The sequence below is a fragment of the Pinus tabuliformis genome, chromosome 7, assembly GCF_031772625.1.
Source record: "Pinus tabuliformis cultivar Carrire ecotype Pingquan chromosome 7, CPIR1, whole genome shotgun sequence".
NCBI lineage: Eukaryota > Viridiplantae > Streptophyta > Pinopsida > Pinales > Pinaceae > Pinus > Pinus tabuliformis.
The window spans coordinates 2,058,804,372-2,058,816,329 of record NC_142293.1 but is presented as its reverse complement, the minus strand read 5'-3'; the positions used below and the strand labels follow the sequence as shown (position 1 = coordinate 2,058,816,329).

Here is an 11,958-nt window from a genome sequence, read left to right as displayed (position 1 = left end):
CCTCTGCATAGTTTTCTCGACAGTCTCCCGAGGCCTCACATCCCGGCATGATATATGCTCTTCGCAATTTCAAAATCCTTGTCCTCTATCCTGGTCACCTCCACCCGAAAGCGAAAGATGATGCATCATGGTAGACTAGGGGATTTCTGGATTTGATGTCATCTAGTCATGAGTGTGTTGACCTAGGTTGTCATTGATGTCAATATGGCAATATTCTGGATACTAGAGGATGACATGAAGCCAAGGGGAAGCAAAGCAGATGGAGACGAGAGGAGTAGACAGAGCCGCCAAAGGAGTAGATGGAAATGAGAGGAGCCACATTGGAGCAAGAGGAGCTACGAGAGGAACCACATTGGAGCAAGAGGAGCTACGGGAGGAGCCACATTGGAGCAAGAGGAGCTACAGGAGGAGCCACATATATATATGCAATATATATATATATGCCAAAGTAGAATAGAGCCATGGGAGCGCAGACATATATATGCATGCATTTAACAGCCATCGGGAGCCATCGGAAGACGTATAGGCCACAAAAGAGTTATATGCATACAAATATACTATCGGAGGCCAAAAACCATATATATATGCATTTAACGAAAACAGAGGCAGAAAGACTTGTATATATATGTATTTACACTGTCGGCAGCATAAACATACATATATATGTTGTATACACCATCGGAGGAAAAACTCACGTATATACACTGTTAGACTATCGCAGGCAGAAACTGGACATGAAAATATATGCACGGGAGATTTGGGATCCTATCGGGTCCAGCACATCGCATCGACACTTAGGAAGCTGGCGTTACAATGTGTCTAGTGGCCCCTTTGCGATCGCCGATAGCGATTATCGCATTGGGAAATCAGAGCGGAGGTAATACAGTGTAAGGCCCTGACCATATGTGACTTACGATTGCCGATAGCGATATCGCATCGGACCTGACCCTGTGCGACTTGCGATCACCGATAGCGATATCGCATCGGACCTCTGCCAAGGGCAAACCCCGATTATGATGAACAGTTGCGGACCCGACGAGAATATCAACTTTTGTTTAATACCATATCGCGTCCGTAGGAGGATTGCCCCATCGACCATCAGCGATGTCATGAGGTCACTATATAAAAAACTATGGGAAGCCGTGATTTCCGATTACGATAATGTTGTGGAGGAGCGGACTCAATGTCATTTAAATGTGAATGTAATATTTCCTGAAGTCCGCCCCTTCAGTCTTTTCGACTATTTCACACATATTCCCTGTGTATTTGATATTTGTCGTGCACTGGGTTCTAAGGCAAAAATACATTAAGGAACAGTCCCGATAGTTCAGGAGGCTGAATCATGACGATTATGATTGCGATAGGATGTGGTTGTCCGTCAAATGAAGCGGTCCCTATGTATGCCTGCTATCATGAGAAAACAGGAGTGTTGTTACAGTTTTCTGAATATGTGTCCTCTGCATATGACTCGGTCCTCACCATTGAATCAATGTGTCCTGTGAGCACGAATAGACAGAGGAAAGTGAAAGTTGGGAAGCTGAAGAAGCAAGCGAGCATAGAGGAAATGACAGGGAGCATTGAGGAAGTCTAAGAGGTGGTGTAAGAGGAAACAAATGGACAGAGGCATGGGAATGCATAAAACAGTAAAAACAGAGGGCTGTGGGAGCTATCGGTATGGTGAAGAACCAGAGTGTGAGATAGCAGAAGTAGCAGCTGTAAATGTTGTTGAAGGCTATTGAACACTGTGGAAATAAGCTGGAGGAGACATAGGCAACGAGAGGATCCAGCAGAACAGAAAGAGGGCTGCAGGGCTGACAGGACAACAGACAATCGAAGGGGAGAAGTAGCAGCAGAGAACATAAGCTTGAACAAGAAGTTGTTCTTTATGCAGAGCTTAGTGCAGCTAACAGTAGACTGACTAGAGATGTGTGAAGACATTATCCGAGAGCATGAAGGATATTGGAGACTAGACAACTCCTTCATGCTTTTCTTAGAGAATTTGAGATCAAATTTGATGTAAAATCTACTTTCTATACAATTTGCTTTCAATAACAAGTCGTTTCAATAACCACCATTGTTGCATTCCCCTTCCTTAACTAAGAAGTGCGCAGGGAGAAATGGACCTCTTTGCTGTTATCCACCTTGGAGATTTTGAAGGCGAAGTGAAGGTTGGAAATTGCATTTAAAAGAATCTCGCAATGGAATATAGCTGCCTGTTAGTCACAAAGATGCTCCTCTGAAAAACTCAAAACTCTTGTTGTTGTAAACATCATCGCAACATTTAGCTACAGAATCCTGACTTCTACACCATGCTTTTAGATACAAAATCCTGACTTCTTAAAAGAAATGAGATTTACTAATTTATTTAAAGATAGAAAAGCTATATGTTTTCCTGGTAGCTGTTATGACAATAAAGTTCTCAAGATGGGGCAAGATAAAATTTGTGAACTATGATTACTTAAAGTTAAAGCTAGTCTGAATTGTCAAAGATGTGTGTTAATTAACTTTTCTTGTTCCTTTAAATTAGATAGTAGTATCATTTTTTATGTTGGTTATGACAAGTTTTAAAAGTGAAAGATAGACTTTTCTACCCTTACTCGTAAAGAGTGGTATAAAAACTAAAAAACATAACAAATACAAAATTCTTCTTGTATTTAGTACCAGAAGAGTGTCACACATTCATATAGATGTAAAGGATATTGAATATAATTGTTTTTTAAAGATAGAATAATAAACTATAATCATAAACACATTTCCAAAACACCACTCATGAGTAGATATAACTGTATTGTTCACATTTACATGCAATCAATTATAAAACATTTATATGCAATCAAAAACAAAGATTTATGTACAAAGAAGCATATAACCACTACTTTGTTGCAATAGACTAAGATGTGGAAGAACTTTGACCTTCACAAATTTTGTTGATAGTATCACTTGTACTACCCAACAAATGTGTTAGATTTGATTGGAATTTGGGAATGGAAGTAGTGCTCAAAAAAGTGTCTTTGATGTTTTGCAATGTGCTTAGGATGCCCATCATTGTAGGTCGTCCTTGAGGAGATTCATTTGTGCAAAGCAAACCCACATTTATCAGTGCACTGAGACAATTGAGATCTTTATCTTCTTCAATGTATATACTAGTCCTCGTTAATAGACCCATGTCCACCACTTCTTGTACTTGGTTTGGAAAACTACTACCCACCCATTTGTGCAATGTCATTCCTTCTACAAACATGTCATGGGTGGGCTTCTTTCTAGTGAGCATTTCCAATAGCACTATTTCATAGCTATAAACATCGCCTTTGGTTGTAACTTTTCCTCCCACTCCATATTATGCATTCATAGATCCTCATCTTAAGTTTTTTAATTTAATTGAAAATGTTTAGTAAACATAAGAAAATCATAAGATTGCTTCATATGGGATATAGTTTAAATAATACCTGGAGGAATGTACCCGGTAGATCCTTTGAGTGCATTTGTCGAAGTGAGAGCTCCATCTTCATTATTTGCAAAACATATAGTAGCAATGCCAAAGTCTATTAAATATGCAGTCATATCTTCACCCAACAACACATTGTTGGGTTTCAAATCACAATGAATCACTTGAACAAAGCAATGATGATGGAGATATGTCATGCCTTGGGCGATATCTATTGCTATATTCAACCTTTGAATCAAATTCAAACAACTTTGTTCTCCATCATCGGGATATAACCACTTTTCTACGCTTCCTTTTGGCATTAATGGAAATATCAAAGCTTTGATTTGGAGATCTGAATAGCAAGTTATGACCCGAATCAAATTCCGGTTTCTAACTCTACCCAAAACTTTGCATTCTCTATCAAAACTCTTTTGATCCCCTTCATTTTGTAGATTGAGAAGCTTGACAGCAACCATTGTGCCATCATTCAAAATCCCTTTGTACACTTTTCCAAAACTACCAATTCCTAACAAGTTTGCATCACTAAATTCATTTGTTGCAATGACGAGCTTTGCATAGGAGATTCTTCGATGCCCCACATTTAATGATGGACCAGTCTCTCTCTGAATATTTCTCCTACAATTCTTTCTCCACAATATTGCAAGAAACAAACACAATACAACAATTGCTACAACAACAACTGGTATGATAACTCTTTTGAGATTCAAAACACTTTTATGTTTATGAGCATAGCACGGTGGTAGATTTACCCAAGGTCCACATAGACCAAGAGTTCCCATAAATGCTGTGGCGCCAATCTTTTTGAAAACTCCTTCTTTAGGGACTTCCCCTGACAACTTGTTAAAAGAAAATTTCAAGTGATGGAGCATTGTGAGATTTGCTAGTGATATAGGTATTCCACCTAACAAATTGTTGGAGGAGAGATCTAGGTCTTGAAGACTTAGAATTTCATTGATTGACACTAGAATTGGACTTCAAGTGCATTGTAAGAAAGATTCAAATATGCTACTTCTTTGCAGCTTCCGACGATACTTGGAATGTAGCCAGTTATTTGATTTGCTGAAATATCTATGGCTTGAAGCTTATCGAACTTATCTATGGCTTGAAGCTTATCGAACTTTCCTAGTTCTAAAGGTACATGGCCACTTAATAAATTGTTTGACAAGTTGAAATAGAAGGCTAAATTTGCAAGCCTGCAAGCTCTTTAGGTATGTGCCCACCAAGCTTGTTGTATGATAGATCTAGCAGTAGTAAGTTCACACATTTCCCTAAACTTGCAGGTATGTTTCCTGATAACTGGTTATGATTAAGATCTAAATATCTTAACTATTGGAGGTTAGCAATAGAATCAAGGATTTTTCCAGACAAAATATTTCCAAAAATATATAAGAGACCTAAACCCTTTAGCTGTCCAATTTCCATTGGGATGTTCCCTTGTAAATTATTGGAATCCATATATAACCTCTCCAACTTCTGAAGCATAATAACTGAAGATGGGATTGACCCTGTAAAAGAATTACCTTTTAAACTAAGGAATGTTAAGCTACTTAAATTTCCAATAGCCGGAGGTATTTCCCCAGCGAATTCGTTGATACCCAAGTCTAAGATGTCGAGTTTTGTAGAGAGGTGGCCTATAGAAAACGGCAATTGCCCAGTGAAGTTATTATAAGATAAGTCTACTTTTTTTAGATCGGAAAAGTTACTAAGAGCAGTAAGAATGGGGCATGTCGTGGTGTTGCCACTAATAAGGTAATTGTCGTGCAACTCAAGCAGCCGGAGATGTGTCAATTTACCCAACTCCATAGGCACTATTCCGCTGAGCTGGTTGTCGTTTAAGCTAACCGTTTGTAACTTGGTACAATTGAAGAGGGATGAAGGAACGCTGCCAGTTAGCTGATTAGCAGACAGAAAGAGGTGCTTTAACTGGGCGGTCTTCTTGGTACACAACTCCGACGGAATGTGGCCAACTAATTGGTTACCATTTATATCCAATACTTCAAGATTGGTGCAGTTAGACAACGAAGACGGAATGCATCCCGTCAGATGGTTATCAAACAGATAAAGAACGATGAGCTGGCTTAGCATACCCAATTCGGAAGGGACACTGCCGTGAAGGTTGTTGTCAGGCAGATATAAGTACTGCAAAGAGGATATGTTTCCCAAGAAGTCTGGTATTGTTCCCATCAAATTGTTATCTCCCAAGGTCATGAATACTAGGTTGGGGAGAACACATAGTTGTGGGGGAATGTTTCCTGAGATATTGTTATACGAGAGAGTCAAGTTCCTTAAACTGTGGCAGCTACCGAGAGTGGGTGGAATGGAACCTTGGAGTTGATTGAGAGACAGGCGAAGCATCTTTAAGCGAGAGAGGGTTCCCAATTGATAGGGAATGTTACTGTGGAAACTGTTATTCTTTAGGCTGAGTATTCAATAATGGTATGTGTTTTTGTTTTCTTCCATTAAAGTTTTGGTTTAATAATAGTTATTTCTTGTAATATTTATGGTAATAAATAAGTTTGGTGTATAATTAGAAGGAAAAGTATTATATTTTTTTATGCTTAATTTATAAGTAAAATAGAAAATATTTTGTTCTTATTTTTGGAAATGTTTAGAGAAAAATTAAGATCTAAACACTCTAACCCTTTGACCTTTTGACAATGTTAAAACTCAAACACACTAAGAAAACTTTTCTTTGATAAAATGAAATATTTAGTTTCTAATAGCGAGTTTCCAATAGGTGGCTAATGATTATGATTGATCATAGGTATTTCACATACGTGCATTAGCCATAAATTACATTCAAATGAATATTTGAGGAATTATAAGAAGAATGTGTCGGAGAATCTAGATATTATGAGACAAGAAGGATGAATGTCCAAGTGTTGTGCTTGCAAATGATGATCTAAAAGAGGGTACATGTTGCTTCCTCACATGGTGTGGATATGACAAATTATTTAATGTTTAACAATATTCCAATACATCTATTTTAAATTTAAAATAATGATTTAAAATCTAGGAAGAGAGAGAAAATGATAGAAGGAATCTCTTGTGTGTGGGTCAGGCCTTGACATCCATGGTAGGAGGATTTCAATGAGGAGGAGGAGGAATGAGAGGAGGAAGAACAGGGGGCAAGGGACCTGTGCGATGTTACAACTGCAATCAAGAAGGACACGTCCCCAGGGATTGTCCTCTTCCAAGAAGACCTTGGTGCTCTCAATGTTGGGTTAATGCACATGCAAGAGAGGATTGTCCGAGTTGATTGCGAGATGGGAAGAGCGAACCAGGCAACGGAGGATTAACTTGATCAATGCAAAACCGATGACTACTGAAATAATTCCACTGTCCAACATAAACATAGTCACCAGGGGAGGAAAGAAGACGAGGGCTAACCAGGGTGCGCCAGACCAACCCCCTGATTGTTCGGGTAGCTTCCCCAAAGCGATCATACGACCCTGGATAGCAGAAGCAATACTATAAGGAGGCATCAAAGTTGTTTGAAAACTTGGCAGAATCCTAGAAGGACAAATTGCCAGATTTGGCAAAACCCATTGTTTCCCACCCGATTGAGGAATGGTTCAGACTATTCTTGCATATTGTCGACAATGATCAGATGTTAGGGGAGCTGTGCAAGAGTCTGAAAGTAGTTCTACCAGAAGGAGAAACTAGGGAAGAAAGAATCTTGGTGAATTTGTCGGAGAAGCACACGAGAAGAGTTCGAAGAAATAAGAAGAGAACAAGCAGGGAATTTAGAATTGACACACAAGTTGCAGGATTCCAGATCAAAGATACAATGTTAGACCTGGGTTCAGACGTTAACATTCTGTCCAAGAAAACATGGGAGACATTGGGGAAACCACAGTTGAAGTATTCACCAATCTAACTACGGATGGATAACCAGTACTGCATTTTTCCCATCGGAAGGCTGGAAGATGTGGAAGTAGATGTAGCGAGAGTGAAGACACGCAGATTTTGAGGTGATAGATATAATGGGTGACAAATATCCTTACCCAACACTGCAAGGCATTGACTAGGCTTATGAGAATTATGTTGTCATCGATCTCAAGGAGGAGTTGATGATCTTTGAGGTGGAGGGGATACAGGTGATATAGCCACTGGATCCATACCAGGGGTCAAGATTCACGGAACGCTGGACCAACTCTACCGATTAACAACAGGAAGGAGGGAGGATTTCATCAATCCTACGGTGGAGGGATCAGTCAGTTAGAAGAGTATACAAAGCTCAGAGGTTGGCTCTGAGGCTACATGGGATGCTTGGCAGCAAGGAGCATACGAAGTTGACACCATACGCTGTGCTACGATATGCTGCATCAACTGGATTGGAACGGAGGTAAGTGATTATCCCACTTTCCATGGCATAGATTTCGTAGACGCATTTCTAAATAAGTTTGATAAAACCATAAGGGAAAGCCACAAGGTACCGTTGTTAGACATTGCAATGCAAGCAATCCCAACACACTGGTGGGGAGCACACCACAACACCCTTCGTGACTGGCATAAGATCAAGTGGGCCATGAGCGAAGGTTCAAGCCAGAAGGGGACCAACTACGAGAGATTGTAAAATACAGGGGGAACTATGATCCCCAACAACACCTGGAGAGTTGCACAGACAGATGGAACAGGGAATAGATCCCGAAGGTACTATGGGTACACATGTTCATACACACCTTGGGTACATTCCCTCAGGAGTGGTACATACAGGAAGAAATTCGAAGACAAACATGGGACTGGGATGCACTGGATAAACAATTCGGTAGCAGTTTCTCGTTTAAAGATAGTGACAGACGGCTAACCGTGGCTTGTATTCCATTAAAAGAATCATCTTCACATCAGGACAGTTGTGGGAAGGATGCATTGACGAAAAATCCATGCAACACTTTTACGAGTCAGGGTACCCAGAGTCCATGGCTTGCGGGAACGTGAGCGCAGATCTAGAGGAGGATGATCTATAGGGATTTAGGCACCTGGCATTTTAGGAGACTAAAGGAGAGGGATATTTGAGAAGAACCAACAATAGATGCCCCTCACTTGCTCACAGTAAAATTGCGGAAGCATAACATTGGCATGAAGGACAAACCTAAGATGGCATCAATCAGGGACTACTGGGACGAGCACACGACTAAGGAATTTTTTTATCTATTACGGGAGTATGAGGACTTATTCCCAACTTTAGTCTCTGAATTAAAAGGAATCAAAGGAGACATCAGAGAAATGAAAATTGTGCTAAAGCCTGACGCCAAGCCTGTGAAGCACAGATCGTATATGCTGAATCCAAGAGTAAAAGAAAAGGTCAAGAAGGAGATAGATAAGATGTTGGAAGCAGGACTCATCTTTTCGATAGACGAAGCAAAATGGGTCATCCCAATAGTGATCGAGAACAAAAAGGATGCCATGGAGATAAGGGTATCTTTCCGGTAAACAAAGCAGAATGGGTCAGCCCAATAGTGATCCAAAACAAAAAGGATGCCATGGAGATAAGGGTCTGTGTAGGCTACCGCAGCCTCAACAACACCTATGTACATGACCCATTCCCCATGCCTTTCAGTGATGAGATTTTGGATAACGTTGTGGGGAATGAAGCATACTCCTTCACATATGGGTTCTCAGGGTACCATTAGGTTAAATAGCAGAGGAGGACAAGAAGAAAACAACGTTCACCATAGAATGGGGCTCATATGCATACCACGTCATGCCATTTGGCCTAAAGAATGTGCCTGCTAATTTCTCACGGATTGTTATCATTGCTTTCAGAGATTACACTCACCGATTTTTTGAGGTATACATGGATGATTGGACAATTTATATCCTTTTGAAGAAGCATGACAACTTACTCAGAGTGATGTTTGATCGGTGCAGACAGTTACAAATCTCTCTGAACCTAAAGAAGTGTATCTTTGCAGTTCCATTTGGTACATTGTTGGGCCACATCGTTTGCAAAGAGGGTGTTTGTGTGGACCCTGCAAAAGTTGTGGCAATTGTAAATATGGACCTGCCGACCAATTTGAAGTAGTTGCAATCGACACTGGGCCACATAGGGTATTATCGCCGATTCATTCGCAGCTAAGTGTCCATCACCGCTCCCATAGAGAAGCTGCTCAAGAAGACGAAAGCATTCAAATGGATGGAGACTTTTCAAGTGACATTAAACATCTTGAAGGAAAATTTGAAAGTGCTTCCATCTTAGTATACCCAGACTAGAATAAGAAATTCCACGTACATATCGATGCATTGGGCATTGCTCTAAGGGAAATGTTGGTGCAACCAGGAGAAGGGAACTTGGATCATCTGATATACTTTGCAAGTAGGAAGTTGTCAACTGCAGAAAATAACTACACCATGACCAAGAGAGAAGCATTAACCATGGTGTACTCCTTGCAAAATTTTCAGCACTATTTAATTGGAACCCCATTCAAATTCTTCACCGATCACTCGGCATTAAAATACTTGGTCAACAAGCCAGTCTTAGAGGGAAGAATCTGCAGGTGGCTATTGTTGTTCCAATAGCTTACATTTGAGGTCATCATTAAACTAGGTTGGTTGAATGTGGGACCTGATCACCTCTCAAGACTTGAATCAGGGGAAAGTGGGGGCTCCCTGGATGCCCAACTACTAGATGCTCATTTCTTCCGCATAGAAGAAATAGTAGATTACTTGGAAGAAATCACATCTTTCCTAGCCATAGGGAAATGTCCGGGGGGATATATGGCGAAGCAGAAGAGATACATGGTGGTGCGAGCGGTTGGCTATCAGCTAATCGCAGGACATTTATATAAGTTGGGCCTCGATCAGGTCTTGCGGTAGTGTCTCCTCCAGCATGAAATGCAAGATGTCCTATGGGAGTGCCACTCTAGAGTTGTGAGAGGACATGTCAGAAGAAAAAAATTGGTGAGGAAGGTTTTGCAAGCATGATTATGGTGGCCTACACTCTATAAGGATGCCAAAGAATATGCGAAAGGGTGTGGTGTATGTTAGAGACTTGGAAAATCGTCGCATCGTGATGAGTTACCATTACATCCGGTATGTGCAGTATAGATCTTTGAGAAGTGGGTAGTTGATTTCATCGGTCTGATCAATCCACCAACGCGTCATTCTCAAGCATGGTATATTATCACAGCTACTGAGTATCTCACATGATGGGCGGAGGTGGCACCAGTGAAAGACTGTACAACAAACACAGCTACGAGGTTCATTTTTTAAAACATCATATCAAGGTTTGGGTGCCCAAAAAGACTGACGAGTGACCAAGGAACTCATTTTATAAATGAAACAGTTGCGTCTCTCCTACAAAATTTCCTAGTCCAACATCATAAGAGAATCCCATACCATCCTGAGGCTAATGGGACGGTCGAAGCCTTCAACAAGATACTTGAAAAGGGACTAACGAAGATATGTTCAACGAATCGAGATGATTGGGATGAGCGTGTACCAGCCACACTATGGGCGTACAGAATGACAATGAAGAGATCACACAAGCAAACACCTTTCCAGTTGGTATATGGATGGGATGTCGTGGTACCAACTGAATTTGCAGTACTGAGCATCTTCATTTCTCAAACTACAAAGATGACAGATGATGCATCACTACAGAAGCGCTTTGAGGAATTGATGGAATTAGATGAAGCCAAATTTCTAGCCGAATTCCACCAGTCCGTTGAGCAAAGAAGACAGAAAGCATGGCATGATAGACACATTAAGAAAAAATATTTCACAATCGGAGGGCAAGTTTTATTGTATGACAATAAGTTCCAGAAGTTCCCGGGCAAGTTGCAGATGCATTGGTTAGGTCCATTCATACTCGTGAAAATCAGGGAGTCTAGAGCAGTGAAGCTCATGCAACTAGATGGAATATTGATACCAAGATGGGTGAATGGTGCATGCCTGAAGCCTTTCCACCAACCCAACACCCAATTTTCTAATTGATGGGGTCTCTGAAAAGGGCCCATAGGTAGGTTTAGAGTAAGTAGGAATAATTCAGTCAAGCAGTCAGTCTATTTATTTATTTACTTCTAATATAATAAAACCCATGTGTTAGTTAAGTTGTAGCACCTATGCCACCACACCACAACCGACTGTGGTCAGGGAGGTCAGTGACACGTTTCACAAGTCTTATTCATCGTACTTAGAGTCCTTTCCATAATAATTAGGAAATAATACCCCTGTCAGGTAAATTTCCATAGAATCTTTTCCTGTTATGGAAATAATTAACTAATAAATGACCGCCATTATGATCACATTATTACCCATCTGCTCCACTTTGTACTTTTTTCCATGATACGTCATCTGAGTCATTAGCTGCACAATGTGCCAAAGGAGTCCAGTACAACTGGGCTTAGTACCTATGCAAGGAGTTCTTGACGAATTGTCACGAGGCCCAGGATGAGGGCAAGGCCTTTCATTATGCCTGGTTACTATCATTAATAGTCTTGGTCACATGGAGGATGTCAGAGGACAGTCAGTTTCCTCCACAAGACCCAGACCTTCATGAGGTAGTG

At 40.6% G+C, this 11,958-nt stretch overlaps 1 protein-coding gene across 1 annotated transcript; it reads left to right on the top strand.

Annotated features, from left to right (window-relative positions):
- Window positions 1–10,915: 10,915 nt before the first annotated feature.
- LOC149256772 (uncharacterized) lies at window positions 10,916–11,386 on the top strand. The gene has a single exon (XM_089455454.1). The coding sequence runs from the start codon at window positions 10,916–10,918 to the stop codon at window positions 11,384–11,386; it is 471 nt and encodes a 156-aa protein (XP_089311580.1).
- Window positions 11,387–11,958: the final 572 nt, after the last annotated feature.